The 22,839-nt window shown below is 38.6% G+C and overlaps 1 protein-coding gene across 7 annotated transcripts in view; it reads right to left on the bottom strand.

Annotated features, from left to right (window-relative positions):
- STK33 (serine/threonine kinase 33) overlaps positions 1-22,839 on the bottom strand; it is a 205,349-nt gene that overhangs the window by 8,822 nt on the left and 173,688 nt on the right. For 6 of the 7 annotated variants that reach the window (XM_082341574.1, XM_082341576.1, XM_082341577.1 and 3 more), the window contains one exon: positions 5,082-5,906. In XM_082341574.1, coding sequence (XP_082197700.1) covers positions 5,697-5,906 — 210 coding nt within the window. In that variant the 3' untranslated portion in view covers positions 5,082-5,696. Of the gene's footprint in view, positions 1-4,344; positions 4,478-4,816; positions 4,895-5,081; positions 5,907-22,839 lie in introns of those variants that run through there. The other variant, XM_082341580.1, reaches the window with a different exon arrangement.

Raw genomic sequence — 22,839 nt, 5'->3', positions numbered from 1 at the left:
CTGTCAAAAACATATTCAAAGGCTTCTAAAGACTGTTCCTGACAATGACCTGTTAGAGCATTTAGAACTTATTTTTATTATGCAAAGTCCTGCAGAATGCAGCTCTCCCTGGGTGTGGTTGGGTCTTACTCAAATCTATTAGCATGCAAAATAATCCTACTCTGTTCCAAAATCTCAAGGCCCAAACTTCACAAAATTACCTCGACTTTTGCTGGAAGACAGTGTTCATGAACCACTTGGCCTTTTGGAACTCTGAGATTGAACTTTACAGCAGTCTCAGGCCTGAACTACAAATGCCTGGAGACACACTTGAGCCTGCTGCCTACGTTCAAATCTTGGTTCTGCTACTTCTTAGCTGTGTGACCTTGGAAAAATTTCTCAACCTCTCTGTGCCTTAATTTATTCCTCTTTAGAGATAAAAGAACCAACTTCAGGCTGTTATAAGGATTAAAAGAATACATGTAAAGGGCTCAGGATGGTGTCTGGCATGGGGCAAGTGCTCTGTAGATGTTGCTGCTATTATTACATTATGACCCTGAAGAGGGGCTTTAGTTAAGAGACAGTGATTGCTTCCACTAATACAGCTCAAAGTCCGGCTAACAAGGCAACGCTGATCTCTAGTAAACTCAGTGTGAACCAGTGCCTGGACCAGGAAATACTGGCTGCCACCTCCACACAAGAGCTTCCCCCTCAGGGGCCAGGGAGGGTGTCAGCTGCTCATCTTCCACCTGCCTTGCCCCTGGTCAGACTGGAAATGCTGACTCCTGGGACGGTACAGTTGCCCCGGGGATGGAGACAGCTTTCTGTGCTGATGAGAAGAGTCTCTCCTAAACAACAGGGTGATGTCAGGATCTTGTCTGCAGACCCCGCCGTGGGTGAGAGGGTCAAAGCTGTCTCAGTCCCCCGAGGGCAGGGAGATTTATGTAACCTCTGTATCAATGCCAAGGATATGTCTGGTCTGGAGATGCTGCAGAGTCCACTTAGGAGAAGTTCATACTGGGGGGAGGGGTCCGCACTGCATCTGTGGGTCTGTCCTCTGTGCCAGGCCAGGAACCACTGCATGTTTTGCGGAGAAGGTCCTCTGAGGTCTTCACCCTGAGTTCACTGGGTCCCTCAAAGATGTCTGGGGTGGCACCAGGCAACCAAGAGGGGAAGGCTCTAAGAGAGCCAGTGGTGACACTGCCATGGGCCTATTAATCTTCCCAGTGTTCCACTGTCCCTTGTGTGTTGCTGCTTGAAGTGAGGCCACTGGGGCAGTGGTGGGAATCCCCATGGCTCCGGCTAAGGGCTGCTCCGGATAATTTAGGGAACAGAGAGAGAACAGAGAGAGCTGATTATACCAGCAACTGAGGAAGGCAGCCACAAAAAAGCAAGACAGACACTGCATATGGTCTTCCTTTGAAGAACAAAAGCAAAGAAAATTGGCTCACCAATGAGAATGAAGTGAGAACCACGTACCGAGCAGAAATCACAAGCCTAAGCCTGCTCACTCAGGAAAGTACAGGATCCTGAAGAATAAAACTGAACTATGTGAGACCTCTGAATAGTGAAAATTTTTACTTTAAAATGCTTTGTAAAGTGATGTTAGCACTTGTAGAGAAGAAACAAATGCACAGCCCAGGGAGACGTCTTGTCTTCAGGCTGCCAGTGCTTGCCCTGGAAGCCTCTGCCGAGCCCCGAGTCCACAGCCAGGAGACGGCGAGGGTGGCTCCCGTCCCAGCCTGTAGGTCCTCTTGTCTGTTACAAGTCAAGTGTGGCTTTCTTTTAGGCTCCCAGAGGCCATGGTTGGAATTTAAGACCTAAATTTCAGCCTTCTGCGTCCACACAATCTCAGATCCAGCTGGGCAATGCTAGATTTATCTCACTGGGTCTAGGTTCCAACCTCAGGAATATCTCCCTTGCCACCCCCTCGCTCAAGCCCCGGTGACCACCCAAGGGCATCAGTCTGTTTCAGGAAGAACCCATTTACGCTCTGTGCTCTTCACTTTACTGTCATTTGGTAGGAGATTGGCAACCACAGACAAAGCTGCCCCAGGTCAAAACAGTGCAGAGCTCACAAGGGTCTGGATCACCTTGGGTGTCAGGAGGAGACAGATGGTACTCACTCAAATGGGGTAGTTGAGACTCTAACAAAGAGGCTACTTGTAAAGGTACGAGAGAGTTTAGGGAAACCCATGAAGGAAGACACAGTCCCCAGGGCAATAGCCCTGGTCTTAGCCCGAAGGGGCGGGGAACACAGCTGTGAGGGAGCGCTGCCGGCAGGAGCTGAGGCCTATAGAAAGAGAATGCAGTGACTTCCCAGTGGCCCAGCACTGCGGGAATCAAGGCCTAGACCTCTCCCCTCCCTGAGTGCCTGTTGGTGTCCCCCCCTGACAGAATCCCAGCGAACCCAGAGGCCAAGGGAGCCTGTTGATTCACTCCTGAAAGATCACTTCTCTGAGTGGAGAGGGCAGAGCAGGGCAGAGTGGTTCTGGAGGGGCAGATGGAAAATCTCCAGCCCAGGGTCATTTCCCAGAGGCCACAGCTTCTTGGTCTCCAGCCAAGTGCAGCCATTATGGAACACAACTTCCCTGGCCAATTTCAAAGCTCTGCTTACTGCTGGGAATGCATGTTTGAACAAAGCCTTTATTCTCTATTCCAACAGCAGGGCTGGAATTTAAAAAGCTTCATTTTCAAGACTGGCTGCTTTCAATCTTTCTAACCTGGAACTTACATTTTGGAGTCAAATAGAATTATTTAAACAAAGCATTTCAGTGATAAGCACAAAGTGTTTTGAATTTTTTCTCCTTTCCCCTCCCTACGCCGCATTAACATTCCTACTCAAAATGTCAGGACTATTCTGTGGCCACCTCTTACAACCGGCCTCTCTCAGCTTCCATTTCCCCAGGTCTTTGTTTCTTCAGCCTGTGTCCTCACCCAGGTGTGCTGTTGTCCAGGCCACGAGAGGCCAGTCCTAATGCAGACTGGCCGAGGACAGGGACCTCTCTAACTACCCCAGGAGCACTTTCGTCCTCTGACTCCTGCTTCCGGGTTTGGCAGAACCAGGTGTTGTTATCCAACCAGTCTTCCTTATTAATTATACTTTGTTATCTTTTTGCTCCCCTGACCCCAACCCATTTTCCTGTCTTCTGCGATTTAAGTCCGTCTCTGACATCCTCTTGTTCTCCTCAGCTGAACTTCTCCCCAGCCCCCGGCTGGCATTTATCTTTTATCATATTCCTACTGCCTTGACCTGTCTGTTATTCAAGTCAGAGTGTTGACTGGCATTTGCATTCCTTGGAAATAACACCTGCTCTGCACTGTCCTGGGCAGACTGTGTCCCTGTGTGTCATAACGAAGCCCAGCCCTCCATGCCGTGGTGCACAGGAGGTGTCAGAGTGATTATCAGTGCCTTGGAGTGGGCCTATCAGTCACTGAAAACACATCTGAAACAGAAGAGTAACTATTTTCACAGCCATGAAAGTAAATGGAGAAAGCAAGGCCACAGATCCCCAGAGAGTAAAGAGGTACACAGTTGGAAAACAAAGCTCAGATATGGCCTGGCCCAAGTGTGTTCCATACAAATAAATAACAAATAGAAATAATACGAAAATTCTCTTTAGAAAGAGTGAGCTAAGTCCTGGTCAAAATGGTTCTATGTAAATCAAGTGAAGTGAGCTAAGTCCCGGTCAAAATGATTCTATGTAAATCAAGTGAAGGTCTGGACAGAGGACAGCTAATAGAACGCATTTTCTGGTAGATGGACAGTTGGCCTGGCCTGGTGCTGGGGTGGGAAAAGGTACAGATGTACTAAAAGGTTATAAAATGACTTCACCTTTCACTTAGTGCTTAGTTCTGGACCTCTGCTCAAGTTTACTGAGCAGAATCACTAATTTAAGACAGAAGAGAATGGTACAGATGAACCGGTTTGCAAGGCAGAAATAGACACAGATGTAGAGAACAAACCTATGGACACCAAGGGTGGAAAGTGGGGGCGGGATGAACTGGGAGATTGGGATTGACATATACACACTAATATAAGAGATAACTTATGTAAAAGAGATAACTAATGAAAACCTGCTGTATAGCACAGGGAACTCCACTTCATTATACAGAAGAAACTAACACAACATTGTAAAACAACTATACCCCAATTAAAAAAAAAAAAGACTGAAATATGGATAGAAATTTGGATACTATTCAATTTAACAAGAGTTCTCCAATACATGATACAGAAGAAGGTATCACCATGAAAGTAAGAGCATTTTTGAACACAGGGACTATCCCATTTTCGGGCCCAGGGGAAGGACAGAATCCAAGCCACTGTCTCGGTTGGCTTTTCTGCTGGGAGACCAGTCACCTCACCTCTGCCTCTGGAAGCACCTCTGGGAAAGGTAAATCTCCACTCAGCTGAGACTGGCTTCTCTGCGGGTGAAAAGAATACGCTCCTCAAAGATGGCTCACTAATCCCGGAGAGATGGTTTACGGGCTCCTGGCAGGACTGGAAGTAATAGGAAGGAGAAAGACCTTGAAGAAGCTTCAACTCCAGTTTTAAAGTAAAGCTGGCAGATTCCCCCGGGGAAGCACATTGAAGGCACTGAGAAAATACTGGCCAAACTACTCAGCCAGGGGCAACATACATCAGTGTTACCTCTGACCCATTTGGAGGCTCGACGGTGTCTTCCAAATTTATCACTAGAAGCACGTCTACTACCTTCAGCCATTGAGGGGATTTATATGCAACTAATACCTGCTCAGCTGGCCAGGTGTGGGGCATTTTGGAGGCCTAAGTGACAATCCCACGAGGAGCTGGAATGAAACTAGGTTACTACTTTACAAAGCAAAAGCAGATGCAAATTGCTTCCTCAGAGTTTGTCTGTGAGGCCAAGGGAAGCATCTCTTCACCCAGTGTGACCTAGAATGACAAAACTATTATAGGAGAGACCTATAATACTAAGAGGAATGATGTACCTTCCCCTGTGTCCAGCCTCATGACCATCCCCAAAGATGTGTGCCTACCTTTGCAGCAGCAGGCCAAGCTCAAAATTTGCTTTTTAGGGCTTACAGGACCTGATTATAGTCACCTCTTGTTCACGTAAAAATTAACGTGCATGGGTAACATCTGGTTTTTTATTGATTCGATCGATACACTGGGAATTTAGCAGCATGTTAATGGCAAACAGTTACAAAATCTATTCTTCTACATTTAAAATAAACTGTCTTAAACAATCTACAGCAACCTAAAATCACAAGAACACACGTGAATGGCTGAAGCACTTCTGCTGTTACGCTTATAAACAAGTTTATTAGTAATTTCCTAACAAATCTTCTAGTGCAAAGTGCACATAATCATTTGGAACCTCCATTACCATATCTGGCTCTCAGTTTCCCCTATAAATAATTGTGCCTAAATGTAAGAATTTGAAGTACAACTGGGCAAGTGTGCCCACAGCCTTGCTTTGAGGGCATCCACTCCTCTGAACAACTCTCGAAAACACCTTGAGTTGATTTCAGCTGCACAAGCCATCAAGCCTGTTGCTGGCTGTCCTTTAACCCCACTTTGGAAGTGACTGCTTCAATTTTAAAACTGGTGCAAACACTTGGCAGGGCTCAGAGCAGCTGAAACGCTAAAAGCTCGGCATACTATTGTCCTTTTCCCGTCCTAAACCCTCATTGCACTAGAAAGAGCAGCTCTGTTTCTGTACTGTTCAGCGTTGTTAGAGTTTCTTTTTGGTTCTAGGCAGGGCAATGGATTTAGCAGTGCCTTTGGTTGCTGTTCCTTGGCTTGAAGTCGTGGGGGGTTTTTCTATTTCTCCCTTGAGTTCAACTGAAGGGAGTCTGCTAGATATGTAACTTGAGTAACTCATGTCCAAGTCGTCCATGTTTTCCTTCTTACTGGGCACAGAAGTCTTTTCATAAGCAGTGGGCTAGAAATTAAAAAAAAAAGGCCTGGATTAATTTTGCAGACACAAAGCAATCCACATCAATTCAAAGAAGTGAGGGGCTACAAAGTTGTCTAGGATGTGCAAGTTGGAGCTCTCTTCCGATGTGAGATATAAACTAATCACATTGTGAAACTGTTATTGAATGCCAAAGAAAGCTCCTTTAGCACCTTCAAGAAAACTGAATTGTTTAGTGTCTGGGGTAGAGCAAACTACAGGCACAACTTGAAATCCACTGCCCTGCAAAATGAAAGTAAATACCTGGTACCATTCACACAGGCAAGTCCATCTGGACATAGTTGTAATCATTCATCTTTACAGATTTCTAGATGAGCTTTGACATTTGTATGGATTCCCTGGCAAGCACATCATGATTATTCTTTCTAACCTGGGTATAAAGTTGCTGCATGTGGCCACTCCTCACATGCTCACCATTCTCTACATTGATTCCAGGGACTGGCTTCTAACCCCAGTCACACCACTTGGGCAGGTCTGAAGACCTTTTGTAGTCTTTTGCTGCCTCACTGTTAAATGAGGAAAATGGTATTTGCACATTTACTACATGGGCTTATTATGAGAATGAACTAAGGTGGTGGCCACGAAAGTACTCTGTGAGCTTTAAAGCACGAAACAAGTAGAAGGAATTTTAACAGGCAATTGTGTTTTCTCAGGTCACTGCACCCCACAGTAGAGGAAACGGTCTCTAATCCTGCTGTTGTGAGGGAAGCAGAGTCCATTTTGACCTTAGACCTATTTTAAAAATGCTCACTTCCCATTAAATGAAGCTGGGCATAGAGTTCTAAAACAGCAGAGAACGTCTCAGGAGACCTGCACAAGCAGGATGGGGGATGAGACACGGAGCTATAGATGCAGCGAGTTCTCATTTACACAGAATGAGCTGGGAAAGGGCTCGTAGGTTTAATACTCTGGTTAACTGAAAGCATACACGTGAGTTAATAATCAGGGTAGCAATTTTCAAAGAATGTGAAAAGATTACATGTAACACAAAACAAATAAACCTGGTGTGTGTGTGTGTGTTGTTGTTTTTTGATCACTCTTGTGATACAAGTGACCATGTTTTATACACAGTAGCAGTACATATTTGTCCAATGAATAAATGAACTCCCAGGGCTGCAGCAAAACCTCAGGTCATTTATGGATTTTTGGTACCTATATTTCTAGAAAAGAGAAAATTTACCAGATGTTTGCTTACTGCAGACAGTCCTTAAATATGTGCCTCTTCAGACTATCATTTGTGTATGACTTTATAACAGTATATACTAATTCTTGAGCTGGTAATTTTGCACATTGAAAAATTAATTTGTATAAATTTGGAAATGTAAAAAGGTCCTTTTCTGTATAGATTCATTTTCTCAGGAAAATTTCTGGGTTGATTCTCTGTGTATTCTTTCAAGAAACAGAAAACAAAATGTGTTAGCCTTCAGTAATACAGGTTGTGTCTTCTCCTTGAAAACTCCTTACGTTTAGCAACAGGGTGAGAGTACAACACCCCTGATGTTCCAGTGTCTGGCTGAAGACAAGCTGCTTTGTTTAGTACAGAACTGGTCCCTAGCTTGGACATTTCAATTCATAAAAATTTAAGTCACTGGACATACAAATCCTTTTAAAAGGTGAATCTAAGTTTAACCTTCTCTCTTTTGGCATTTCCACCTCTTGAGTTATCATCTGAGTAGTTGAGGAAATGCTTTTCGTCATGTCCACTACAACAAATAATCTATAGAATAGGAATAGAGACTCAGTCATTTTCTTTTTAACGTGTTCATATTCATATCTGGTTTAACATTTCCATTCTTCTTCACTGTTCCATTTGCTAATTAATGTACTTGAGTCGTTAAAGTAGACTCAGAAGTTGACGTCATTGGGAAGAAATACTCAGAAAGTCTCTATGGGTAGGATTAGTGATATAGATATTGTCTTCTTTTTTCCAAAAACACTAAAGGCTCTGATTTCTTCCTGGATAAGATATCTTAAGATAATTTGCAGAATCTTCTGGCAAAGTGGAAGGAAAAAGGAAACTAAACTAAACTGTTTGGTTGCTTCAGTGTAGCAACATGATATTTCTCAGTTTCATTCTAGAGCAAGATGAGAAAATGATATTACTCAGCCACATTTACCTATTTTATTTACTTATATATAATTTTTAAGTGAATCAGTTTTTAAATAGGTAGTACATCCCCATGATTTAATAGTCACTGTGTTCCAAATCTCCTCCTTGCCCCCTAGTTAACTCAGCTCTGCCTCCCATCCAAGACAACGAATACTACCAGTTTACAGTGCACATTTCCGAAGAGATTTTATGTAATTTCAAGCAAATATTAGGTGGAACCAAATGGAAGTGGTCATCATTTTTGCAGGTCAAAACAGCCTAATAATGGCAATTTTATATGGTTCAATCTAATCCATATATTGACGCACTTTCCTCTCACTTTTTTACACAAATGGTAGCCCACAGTAAACACTATTTTACACCTTGATTTTTTTAAACTAACAATTATCTTGAACATCATTCCATGTCAATACATAAAAGAGTTCTCGTTCTTCTTTCAGCTATGCAGTGTTCCCTTGTTTGAATGTACCATAATTTATGCAGCCAGTTCCTTGATAATGGACATTCAGGTTGTTTCCGATATTAACTAGTAAAAAGAATGCTGCTGTGAATAACCTTGTACTTGTGTCATCGTGTACATGTGTAAATATATCTACAGGATATATATTTTAGAAGTAGAACTTCTAAGTTAAAAGTTGTATGGATTTGTGATTTTGAAAGACATCACCGTATTGCCTTCTACTGCAGTTGTACCAACTTATACTCTTACCAGCAACATTATGAGTACCTATTTTCTTATTTCTTTTTCAGTTTGGTATTTAATACTTATTAAAACTAATATAGTCAAACATTTTTTTGGTTATCATGAATCTATTTTTTTTTAATTGAAGTATAGTTAATTTACAATGTGTTACTTTTATGTGTACAGCAAAGTGATTCAGTTATATATTCTTTTTCAGATTCTTTTCCATTATAGGTTATTACAAGATATGAGTATGGTTCCTTGTGCTATATAGTAGGTCCTTGTTGTTTACCTATTTTATACATAGTAGCATGTATATGTTAATCCGAAACTCCTAATTTGTCTCTCCCCCTGCTCCGAGTATCCCCTTTGGTAACCCTAAGTTTGTTTTCTATGTCTGTGAGTCTATTTCTGCTTTGTAAATAAGTTCACTTGTATCATTTTTTTAGATTCCACATGTAAGTGATATTACATATTTACCTTTCTCTGTCTGACTTACTTCACTTAATATGATAATCTCTAGGTCCATCCATGTTGCTGCAAATGGCATTATTTCATTCTTTTTTTACGGCTGAGTAATATTCCATCGTGTGTGTGTGTGTGTGTGTGTGTGTGTGTGTGTGTGTGTACCACATCTTCTTTATCCATTCATCTGTTGATGGACATTTAGGTTGCTTCCACGTCTTGGCTATTTTAAATAGTGCTGCTATGAACATAGGGGTGCATGCATCTCTTCGAATTATGGTTTTCTCTGGATATATGCCCAGCAGTGGGATTGCTGGATCATATGATAGCTCTATTTTTAGTTTTTTAAGGAATCTCCATACTGTTCTCCATAATGGCTGCACCAATTTACATTCCTACAAACAGTGTGGGAGGGCTCCTTTTTATCCACACCCTCTCCAGCATTTATTATTTGTACACTTTTTAATGATGGCCATTATGACTGGTATGAGGCGATATCTCATTGTGGTTTGGATTTGCATTTCTCTAATAATTATTAGTGATACTGAGTATCTTTTCCTGTGTCTTTGGCCATCTATATGTCTTCTTTGGAGAAATGTCTATTTAGGTCTTCTGCCCATTTTTTTTTTTTTTTAGTAAATTTATTTATTTATTTATGTATTTTTGGCTGTGTTGGGTCTTCGTTTCTGTGTGAGGGCTTTCTCTAGTTGTGGTGAGTGGGGACCACTCTTCATTGCGGTGCGTGGGCCTCTCACTGTCGCAGCCTCTCTTACTGCGGAGCACAAGCTCCAGATGCGCAGGCTCAGTAGTTGTGGCTCACGGGCCCAGTTGCTCCGCGGCATGTGGGATCTTCCCAGACCAGGGCTCGAACCCGTGTCCCCTGCATTGGCAGGCAGATTCTCAACCACTGCACCACCAGGGAAGCCCCTGCCCATTTTTTGATTGGGTTCTTTGGGGTTTTTTTTTGTATTAAGCTGTATGAGCTGTTTGTATATTTTGGAAATTAATCCCTTGTTGGTAGTATTGTTTGCAAATATTTTTAGTCAACCATATTTTAATTGAGCTTCAAAATCAGCCTAAAACTGGCTGCATGGAAACAAATCACAATGTTCTTTCCTTAACTCCCTGGTAACATCAATGCAAGTCTATTTACCTATATGCAAATATTTATTGCAAATGCTTAAAAGCTTCTGTGTATATGTGTGTACCTTGTAAAATATTATGTGTGTATGTACTTTACCATTTCTCTTTGCTAATTTGCAGTTTCGTTAAGTTTAGGATGCCATTATTTAGGAATCAGAATCCTAAGAGCTCTCCTAAAGACTGAGTCTCCCTTCTTAAATGTCCCCTCACTAAAACTGTTCTCTGATGCTAATAAAACATGGATGCAGGCTGGCCCACACGGTGCCCTTCAGGCCGAGTTACAGCTTTCTTCACCAAGAGCAAGACTCTCATCTCCTTGGAATATAAACAGCCAAGGCAAATTCCAACTTCTAGGCTTTTCTCTAGGATTTTTAAAAGGATTTCCTCTGTAGGTTATAGGTTACCTAAATTTTAAGTTTCTATTTTTCTTCTCTCATAGCTGATGGGATTCTTCAGGGATCTATGCTGTAACTGATGCAATTTTACAGTTTTGTAAGTAATAGAACAGAGAAATGGAAAGTGAAATTGCCAAGGCTATAGAAGTTACTAAGATCTTCCAGGTCATGAAAGGCGTATAGAAGGTGATGAGCTCCCATAAGATTGTACAAAGGGGGAGAAAGATGAGAGAGGAATTTCAATATTCAGTTCTAGGGGGAAAGAGTCTATCTAAATGATCATTATGAGACTGTTGGTCATAATTATCGGTCCAAAAGAGGATCTAAAAAACACTGTAGACTGTTTTCCAAGAGAGGATCTAAAAATCATTGTAAACTGTTCTCTAAAGATACTGGTGTAATATACCATTTCACAGTGACCAAGAGAACCTGGCTATCATCAGAAAGCATCTTAGAAATCAAAGAAAAAAATTCTTCTATCCTTATTTATCATGAAGAATTCATATCTGAAATACTGCAACCAGTCTGAATAGATATAAAGGGACCAGAGAAGGTTTACAGACAGGCTACTGATGTGCTAATGGGTGGAGGTTCTTTATGAGAGAGTTCTTCAACCTAAAAATATAAAGAATAAGATGATATATATACATATATATTTATATATATATATGCACACACATACACATATATATATATATATATATAAAATCACAATTTTAAAATGCAGAAGGGGTAAGATTTCAGCACTGTGAAGCTAGACAGCATCTCTGAGTGCTGCAGTCAGGATGGTTACACCAGGGGCTCCCCCAAGCACCATTTCAGTTGTTCCTCATCTTTGACAGACTCTTACCATTTGGAACTGTTGAAGAATAGTCATTCCTACTAGAGGCACAATGATAGAAAAGATGACCTTACAAGGTTCCCTCTGGTTCCATCTTTTTGTAGTTCAGCACCCTGGGCCTGATTTCTCCAGATGATATTATTAATCTTGAAAAGGGGGCTCCATGTGTGCAAGGGGAGATATAGAACCAGAAAAAATGGGCTAAATACACATATTTCATTATTCACTGGCATAACTTTAACTTGATGAACTCATCTGGTGATAACGGATGCAAAACCTGTAAGCTCTAGGCATATCCCTGCAAGTTAATACCAGTGCACAATTACTAGAAACTGTTACCATTTCTCTGAATTTTGAGTAAAATACATGCTATTTAAGTCAAGTGGTTTATCACCATAGCAACCATTTCTAGAGTCACACATTCAAATTATAGGCCTGCACAAGGTCCAAGTGACAGAATATTCGGATGTAAGTTTTCAGCTATAGTTTTACTTGCAATGGTCACCCACTTTCTCTCACATTCCTGTGGTTTTCGGAAGGAAGAGGAAGGGGGAAAAAAAAGCAAAGGGAAGAAGAGAAATTGACTTCCAAACATAGATTTCTTATATAAGCCTACCCACATAAAGAGCAGGGCCTTCTATGGCGTTAATGAAAATAAAATCTAACTTGTAAATTAGAGAAAGATATAAATATCTCTCTTTTCTTTTTAATTAAAGTATAATTTACATACAGTAGAATGTGCAAATCTCAAAAATATAGTTTAATGAGTTTTGATAATGAATAGAGCTATATAACCAACACCCCAATCAAGAAATAGAACAATTCACCAAGAAGTTCCCTCATGCCACATCCCAGTCAACTCCCTCCCATCCTGGGGCTATAAGTGTTCTGACATTTTTCAACATAAATTACTTTTGTTTTTTCTAAAACTTCATATAAACAAAATAACATACAGTATGTACTCTTTTGTGCCTTGTTTCTTTTGCTTAACATGCTTTTTTTAATTGAAATTTTTATTGAGATAGTTATAGATTCTCATAGTATTATACCGTTTTTGAGATTCATCTGTGTATTAGTAGTTCATTCCTTTTTATTGTCAAGCAGTATTCCATTGTATGAATATGTCACTATTTGTTTATCCATTCTTCTATTAACGAATATTTGGGCTGTTCCCAGTTTGGGGCTCTTTTTTTATATAAAGCTGCTATAAACATATTCTACTAATCCTTTTTTGAACTTACATTTGGGATTGCTGGGTAAATGGTAAGTAAATGCTTAACTTTATAAGTAACTGCCCAACTGTATTCCAAAAGGACTGCACCATTTTGTATTCCCACCAGCAATGCAGGAAAATTCCAGTTGCTCCAATATTTGCTAAAATTTCGAGTTGTCAGTCCTTTTAAATTTTGGGCATTCTAGAAAGAGTGTAATGATATGTCATTGTAACTTTTCCTGATATCATTTGCATTTTCCTGATAACTAATGATGTTGCCCTTTTTTTTCATATGCTTATTGACTACTTATATATCTTTCTATCTGAAGTGTCTGTTCAAGTCTTACGGCCATTTAAAAAAATGAGTTGTCTTTTTATTATTGAGTTGTAGGAATTGTCTTTATATTCTGGATACAAGTCCTTTGTCAGATATGTTTATTGCAAATGTTTTTTCCCTGTCTGTGGCTTGCCTATTTCTTTTCTTAATATGCTTTAGATGAGCTAATATGTTTACTTTTGCTGAAGTCTATTTTATCCATTTTTAAAGGGCTTTCTGTGTTTTAAGAAATCTTTGACTACTCTCTGATTGGAAGATATTATCCTATGTTTTCTCATAAGAGCTTTATAGTTTAGCTTTTAAACTAATTTCTGTATACAGTGTAAGCTAGGGGGGTCAAAGTTATTATTTTCCCATATAGATGTACTATTATTCTAGCACCATTTATTGAAAAAACTATCCTTTCTCCATTGAATGGCTTTGAAATATCTGTAAAAAATCAATTGACCTCATAAGTGTAGGTCTCTTTCTAGACTCTCGATTTTGTTTCATTGATCTATTTATCTACTCTTAAGCCAATATCACACTGTATTGATTACTGAAGCTACACAGTAAATGTTGAAATCAGATCATATAAGTTCTCCAACTTTGTTCTTTTCATGTTATTTTGGCTGTTCTAAGTCTTACATATTCCCAAATAAATTTTAGAATCAACTTGTCAATTTCTATCAGAAAAGCAAAAGCCCTAGATTTCACTTGGGGTTGCTTTAAAGTTATAAATCAGTTTGGGGAGACATCTTAATAGTATCAAATCTTCCAACCCATGAACATGGTATATCTCTCCATATATGCCAGCCTTCTTCAATTTTACTCAGCAACATGGTGTGGGGGTTGATATATATATTTCACATATATTTTGTTAGATCTATCACTAATATTTTATGTTTTACAATAATATTTTAAATGGTTTAAAAAGCTTTGTTTTCCAATTGTTCATTGCTAGTATATAAAAATACAATTAATTGTTTTGTATACAAATCTTGCATCTTGCACTTTAAGTTCAATTTCTGAAGATTCCTGGGGATTTTCTATGTACACAACCATGGCATTTGCAGGTAGCCACAGTTTTATTCTTCCTTTCCAATCTATATAATTTTATTTCTTTTACTTGCCTTGCTGCATTGGCTAAGACCTGTAGTACAATGTTAAAAAGAAGTAGAAAGGACATCCTTGTCTATCTCCTATCTTCAGTGGAAAAGTGTTCAATATTTCACCATTAAGAATTATATTAGCTTTAGAGGGGTTTTCTTTTCTTTTCTTTTCTTTTGGTAAAAATCCCTTAGTATGTAAAAGAAAGTTCCCATCTGTCCCTAATCTGCTGAGGGTTTTTCTCATGCTTGAGTGCTGTATTTTATCAAATGCTTTTTTCACAATTATTGAGATAACTATATGGCTTTTCTCCTTTACTTATTAATATGGTGAATTACATTGATGGATTTTTGGATGTTAATCCAAACTTACATTCCTGGAATATACTATACACTTGATCATAATGTTATGCCTTCCTTATAAATGAATTGGGAAATAGTCTCAAGAGTTTGTGTCATAAGCTTTCTCCTCTTTCCTTCTTAAATATTTGGAAGAACTACCCAGTGAAATCATTTGGGACTGGAGTTTTCTACACCAGCAAGTTCTTAATTGCAAATTCAGTTTTTTAAAAATAAGAATAGAACTATTTAAATTTTCTATTTTTGTGTATTTTAAAGGAATTTGACCATTTCATATAAATTTTCCAATGTATTAGCATTAAATCATTCATAATATGTTCTTTTTAAAATTATTTCCTTCCTACTATTTTTGTTAGGAGGGTGCTTAATTTGATGTTCTTTTTCTAGCTTATTGAGATGAAAGCTTAGTTCTTATTATTATTGCTACTGTTTTAAACAGTCAACATTATTTTATATTTATTCACATATTTACTCTTGCCAATGCCCTTCATATTTTCCTACAGTTACTTTCATCTGGGATCATTTTCTTTCACCTTGAAACTTTTCTTTTAGTATTTCTTATAGTAAGATAGGCTGGTAAAAATTCTCTCATCTTTTACATACTTGAAAACCTTTTTATTTTTATCTTTGAAGGAAATTATCACCAGATACAGAATTCCAAGTTGGCAGGTTTTTTGTTTTGTATTGTTTTCCATTTAGCAGTTTAACAATATAATTCCTTTGTTTTCTGGCTTCCATTATTTCTGTTGGGATGTCAAAAGTTGCTCCTTTGATGGCAACGTGCTCCCACCCTCTACCCCAGATGCTTTCACAATTCTCTCTCTCTGATCTAAAGAACTAAAGGATGGAATTCAAAGCAACCACAGACACCAAAGAATAGTGAGGGAATTCCTTAAAGGAGATAGCCAGAAAGGGGGAATCCTAAATTCTGCTCAGCTAAAGATAAATGAACCAACCTAAGATTTGAACTGCTGGCTAAGAGGCAATTTTCAGTTTTTATCCAATCAACTAATTGCCTGCTAAAACAGAAAGGTCAACACTTTTTGGAGGAACATAGTCAAATCAAGAGCCGGTACAACACAACATTCCCAATGTCTAGGATACAATCCAAAATTCCTCAAATTCCTCAACAGAAATAACAATCAATAGAGACAGACCCTGAGATGACCCAGATATTGGAATTAGCAAACAAGGATTTTAAAGCAGTTATGACCACTATTATCAATGATGTAAAGTGAAAATTTATTTGATGAATAAAGCAGCTCTCCATAAAGAAAAATAATAAAAAGAACCAAATGAAAATTTTAGAATAAAATATAATATCTGAAACTAAATATTCACCAGATAGGTTTAACAGGAACATGGAGACAACAGAGCAAAGAGTAAAACTGAAGATAGATCAATAGAATGTATCCAATTTAAAGAACAGATTGAAAAAAAATCAATACAGCCTCAGGGACTTATTGAACAATATCAAATGGTCTAACATATGAGTAATTAAGAGTCTCAGGAAAAAATAAGGAAAAAGTAATCACAAGATTTCCCAAACTTAGCAAAAGACAGAAATACAGATTCAAGAAGTTCAGCAAATCCCAAGCAAGATAAATGTGAAATACATTCCTAGCAATATGATTGTCAAACTGCTGAAAACCAAAGATAAAGAGAGAATCTCGAAAACATTCAGAGAAAAGTGACACATTACATATACGAAAAGAACACTTCAAATGATCAGTGACTTCTTATCAGAGAATCTGGATTCCAGAAGGCAGAAGAATAACATCTTTAAAGTGTGGACCAAAATTACCTGTCAAACCAGAACTGTGTAAACAGAGAAAACGTCCTTCAAAAATTAAGACAGGGCTTCCCTGGTGGCGCAGTGGTTGAGAATCTGCCTGCCAATGCAGGGGACACAGGTTCGAGCCCTGGTCTGGGAAGATCCCACATGCCGCGGAGCAACTAGACCCGTGAGCCACAACTACTGAGCCTACGCGTCTGGAGCCTGTGCTCTGCAACAAGAGAGGCTGCGACAGTGAGAGGCCCACGCACTGCAATGAAGAGTGGTCCCCACTCGCCGCAACTAGAGAAAGCCCTCGCACAGAAACGAAGACCCAACATGGCCAAAAATAATAAATAAATAAATAAATAAAAATTTAAAAAAAATTAAGACAAAATAAAGACATTTTTAGATAAAAGAAAACTGAGAGAATTCATCACTAGCAGACATGCAATACAAGAAATGCAAAGGAAGTTCATCAGGCTGAAGGGAAATGATACAAAATGGAAGCTTAGATTTTCAGAAAGGAAAGAAGAGCATCAGAAATGGTAAATATCTGGGTAAATATAAAAGACAATTTTTCTTTTAATTTCTTGGAAATACAACTATTTAGGGCAAAAATTAAAACATTGTTTTGTAGGGTTTATAATTACATAGATGTAATACATGTGACAATTATAGCATAAAGGCAGGATAAGAGATGAGTGGAACCAAATTAATACATTTGAAACTGAAGCAATATTTTTTATAACCCAACCCAATGGGTTGGTTCTCCACAGGGGAAAATATACATAGCATATACTAGAAGCTATAATCTCTAAGGGGAGCTGAGCAGAAGCCAGGTTTGGGAGAGTAGGGAAATGATTGGAAAGGATTCACTAATATATCCCTTCAACCATGGACGTCTGGCTAAACCCATGGTGAAACCTAAGCCTTACACAGGAGATTCTACTGGGAATAGAAGTACAGACAAAAGCCTTATTGTTTATGGAAGCCTATGAATCCAAACTAGCAACTGGAACTGCCAATAGCATTAGATCAAACAACAACAGGTCAAAATTCATGTTAGCACAATGAATAACTAGTACCTGTATTAGTCAGCTATTGCTGCAGCTATGCTACTGTGTTTGGGAGGTCCCCAGGTTCCATTATTCACTAGGAGGACTCACAGAACTCAGCATATAGTTGTACTCATTGCTATGATTTATTATAGTGAAAGGATGCAGAGCACAATTAGCAAAGTGAAAAGACACTTGAGGAGAAGTCCAGTGGAAACCATGTTTAAGCTTCTAAGAGTCCTCTCCCAGGAGTCACATAGGATGCACTTAATTACCCCAGCAACAAGTTGTGACAACACATGTGAAATGCTGTCAACCAGGGACGCTTGAAGAGACTCAGCACCCAGGGTTTTTACTGGGAGCTGGTCATGTAGGCACCCTCTGCCTAGCACCTAGCAAAATCCCAGACTCCCAGAAGGAAAGCAGGTGTTCAGCATAAACCATACTGTTTGCACAGTTTAGGCCCAATTAATCATTCTTATCAGTTAATGGTAGCAACTGTCCCAAAATCTAAGTTCCCAAAAGCCAGCCAAGGGCCAACCTGGCAAGCAGGCCTTTTCAAGGATAGCAGTTTAGGCCTGCTATGTTAACTCTTTTCTGTACAACTACCTAACAAAGAACTATAAGAGTCTCAGTATGTTATAACAATAAACATTAATTTTTGCTTGGTGGTGCTAGGCTAGACTTCAGGCTTTGTATTGGGTTCAAGTCTGTCCACAGATCTTCATAATTCCAGGAACTGTGGCTTCTGCAGTCATGTTCTTCTCATGGCAGGTGGCAGAAATACAAGAGAGCAAGCTAAATCATGCAAACATTTTTAAGGTCTCTGCTTACATCACACCTCTTAACATTTCATTTGCTAAAGTCAGTCATATAGCTAAGATCAACATTAGTGAGGTGAGAAAATATACATCTACTCTAATAGGGAGAAAAACCACATGGCAAAGGGTATGAATGTACAGATCCCTTACAGAGGTTTTAAATAATTGGGAAAAATAATCCAATCTACCACAGTGCCCTAGGGATCTCACCAAACTCAGAGGGCAAATGAGGTTGGAAGCATCATCTTCCCACTTTTGAAAATGATATTTCTTTGTTCATTAGTTTATTCCCACACCTATGCCCAAAGGAGCCTTAAAACAGACAGGAAAGAACATGCAATTTTAGCAATATTCTATGCAAGTTCTTTAGCAATATAATAATAAAATTAATAATAGCTAACATTAATGAGTGCTTACTATATGTCAAGAGTGTTACATGCATGATTTCATTTAGTCCTTGGTTGATGTCATTATTTTTCCCATTTTAGATATGAGGAAACAGAGGCCTAGAGACTTGCCCAAGGTCCTAAGGCTTATAAGTGGTGAAGCCAGGATTACAATCCAGGCAGCCTAGATCTGGAGCTTGTGCTTTTAACCAGTAGGATATTTTAAATGGAATGCTTGGGCATATATGCTAGATTACAATGCTTCAATATTGGAGTATAAAAGTGTGCCATAAACATGGAAGCACCACCAAATTTTCACATGATTCACATGGGCTCAGGGAACTAAGATTTAATATGTTAAGAAAAGAAAATTTTTATCTTACTCAACTAAAATACTAAGAAAACTTGACTTTTTCCTCACAGCAACAGGTCAATATACCACATAGTTCAACCGTTTAATTTCAATCTTATTTAAATTCAAATATTCCTTGACTTTTGAAGAACTGCTAATGAATACATTTCATTGATCAAAATAACTTTTCAAAGTTTCTAAGCCAGCTTGCCTTTCTACTTTCTAGACTAGATAAAGTATCTGCTACACGTACCATCTCCTATGATTCTGTAAAGGCCATGTTTTTTCAGTCAAGAAAAATGATCACAAAAATCTTCCATTTTCACTAAACAAGTATATTCAAGACTGTGTTCAATAAACAATTTAACAACTAAGAAGTTTTTCCTTTATGAAGCAAGAATTCTGTAATGCAAATATGCTTCTATCACATCCAGAGTTGCTAGTCCCTCCCTCTATGGTTATGGGGGGGTGCATTTTAATTACAGACATTCATTTCTCTTCAATTGTTTTCTGAGCTTAATGAGCAATGAAAGTACTGTACTACTTATCGGAAATCACTAAGAATCGAACGTCGAAAGGCATGTTCCTGCAATAAGCAATGGTCTGCTAAGTGTCTCATTTGAAGATGAGTAAATGCTGCTGTAGGAATTAAGTCTTGGGTCTGTCTGACAGAATAGATTAAGAACCCATTGTAGGGAATTTAGAGGGTTACCAATAACACAAAACGTTATCTAGATGTACTCAGCCTGTAAAATACAAGATATATAAGAGAGAACACTTCTATCTTCAAAAAACACAATTACCTAAAACAGACTAAAGGTTGAGAATGAAAAGAAAAAAAAAGGACATTAACAAATGTCAACTAGTCAAAAATAAGTTTGAAAAAGTGAAGTGTGATACCTTAGTCCAAACATGAACAATGAGGAGATACACACTGTATTTTTCCATAATGCCCAGGGCATTTGGAACTAAGGAACAGTTACTCAGAGAAAGAGGAAGGTGCTTGGTTCAACTGTTTTTGTTTTTAATAATTCCTCACTTTCTCTGCTGGTTTTCAAGTGCTTTGCCACTTATCTAAAAATTATGATGACACTGGCTGTGAGAAATACAAAATCAGGAGCTCTAAATGGATTTATGAGATTCTTCAGAAGAGAGAACAATGATACAATGGAAAGCAGGGACTGCTGGCAGATTTCCATTTAAAGTAAAGCCAAATGTCAAATATTTTAATGGAAAAAGAATCATATACATCTCTTTAATTTCATAAGTGTAAATTATTTATCATATCATATTATCCGTATAATCTAATTTTAAGAAATAAATTTTTCCCATGGGAAATATTTCAATATTCATAGAGTAATTTTTTTCTCTTTTTTAAATATTTATTTATTTATTTATTTATTTATTTTTGGCTGTGTTGGGTCTTTGTTGCTGTGCTCGGGCTTTCTCTAGTTGCGGCGAGCGGGGGCTACTCTTCATTGTGGTGAGTCGGCTTCTCATTGCGGTGGCTTCTCTTGTTGTGGAGCATGGGCTCTAGGTGCATGGGCTCAGTAGTTGTGGCTTGCAGGCTCTAGAGTGCAGGCCCAGTAGTTGTGGCACACGGGCTTAGCTGCTCCGCGGCATGTGGGATCTTCCCGGACCAGGGCTCGAACCCATGTCCCCTGCATTGGCAGGTGGATTCTTAACCACTGAGCCACCAGGGAAGCCCTTCATAGAATGATTTTTAATAAAATTAAAATTTCACTCTTAAGAATATTAGTTACTATATGAATCCTGTGTGGACTCAAGACTAAATGGCCTACGCTCTTTTCAGTTATCACGTTAGGCCTTATACTCCACTATTTACTGTTAAGGAAGATTTGAAAAAAATAAAAGAAGTAATTTCTTAACATAAACTCAACTTCAATATAATTAACAAAGTAACATATTTATTCATAAAAATCAGTGAAAAGTTTAATATGGATGAGAAGTCTTTCTTTTAAGGGGTAACACTTTTCAGAAAAATGCCCAAATAAGGTAAGGTATTCCTCCCAAGATATCACAGCCAAAACCTAAACATAGGAAAGTCCCTTAGAGGACATCCAGGGCAAACTCCTACCCATCTTGGAGAAATTCCTGCTACAGCATTTATAACAAGTAGCTTTCCAGAGTCTGCATGAATGCTTCCAATGATTGAAAGGTAGGGTTTACTATCCATGGCCCAGCCTGTGCTACTGCAGGTGAGCTCTGATTGTGGAAAGGTTCTTCTTGTTGATGAGTAGAAAACTATATTCTTAAATTTTCAATCCACTGAGTATAGTTCTAGCATCCACAAGAGCCTCAAATTCCAATTCTTCTGTTCCCTAATTGGAAGTAGCTGAGAACAGCATGGCAAGTCCCATCACTCTGTGACTTGCAGGGGTAAGAGGAGGAGGATAGTGGAGACAAGTGACAGAGCAATGAAAAAGGAGATGGAAGACAACCAAACATTTGGTTCACAAGGATATTTTATGTCAGATTCAGTGCCAAACAGAATCCAAGACTACAAAAGATAATGTGCATATGCATGTGTATGTATGGATTTGTGCTTGTATATATGTGAGTATACAGTAGATGCATGTATGTAATACGTGTAATGTATGTGTATGCATGTGTGAGTATATATACATGTGTATGTATATGTGTGTGAGTATGTGTACGTATGTGTGCGTGTGCACATGTATATGTGTGTATAAAATGCCAAGTCAGCTAACAGGAAAATTTTCAAACTATAAATGAGGAAATGCAAACACTGGGTTTTTAGGATATTTTTAACAAGAATATAAAATACACACATCTGCTAAGCACTGCAGGAGTTGTTAACAGACTAGAGAGGATGAAAGGGAGTCAATAAACTTATGTTTATATTATGGTAAAAATATGGTTACTTCAAAATATCTGAATAATTAAATGTCAAGCTTATTATCTAGACATTTGCTATCAAGTAGACAAAGAAGTTCCCAATGAGTAAATAAAAATCAGCCAGATCACTCTACTGGGTCCCTTTCCGCAAATTTCTGACAGGATTCTTAGCATGGCAGGGTGTGGGCCAGCCACGCTGCACCTTCTTGGCTGTGGGTCAGGATTTACCCTCTCTGTTCCTTTCTCCACTTGCCTGTCTCTAGGCCTTGGAGAACTGAAAGGCAGCACCTCCTCACAAGAAGTCTGGGCTCTCCGGAGGTAAATACAGCCCCCACTGGCAGCATGTTCAATCATTAAAGAAGAGCTAAAATATGCTGATTAGATCTCAAGACAAGAAAGAGAACAAACATACAGAAAATTTTTCCTCAAACACAGAAACGAAAGAAAAAAAGGGTTTGGGTAAATTGTCACAATATCAGTTTAGCAGAACACAATCTAGAATTAATCAAAATGTTACTAAATTTTATTCACCAAAAATAATAAAACTATATTCAGATCTAATAAGGTAAAATAATAAAACTATACAAACAGTTTTAGCTACCATAAAATTGGAAACGACTAACTGGATAATTTAGTAAGTCTTTTTCTAAGTAATACATAAACCCATTCCAAATTGTGTAGCCTGGTAAAATACAAAAATTATTCATCGTGACTCATTAGCCAAAACTGGCATACCACCTGTCTTTGTAAATAAAGTTTCATTGGAACATGGCCATGCTCATTCATTTGTTGTCTATGCCTATTTTCATGCTATAACATCAGAGTTGAGAAGCTGTGACAGAGACTATTATGGCCCACAAAGCCTAAAATATGTACTATCTGTTCCTTTACAGGAAAAGTTTGCAGACACCTGCCCTATATAATCATGGATCCTAAAATAAGCATGTAGGCCACATTGCTAAATCATGATAGTTTCAAGGGAGGAAAGAACTTTA

The sequence above is a fragment of the Balaenoptera borealis genome (assembly GCF_965194805.1).
Source record: "Balaenoptera borealis genome assembly, chromosome: 11".
NCBI lineage: Eukaryota > Metazoa > Chordata > Mammalia > Artiodactyla > Balaenopteridae > Balaenoptera > Balaenoptera borealis.
The sequence above is the reverse complement of the archived record's forward strand: the minus strand, read 5'-3'. Positions and strand labels throughout refer to the sequence as shown.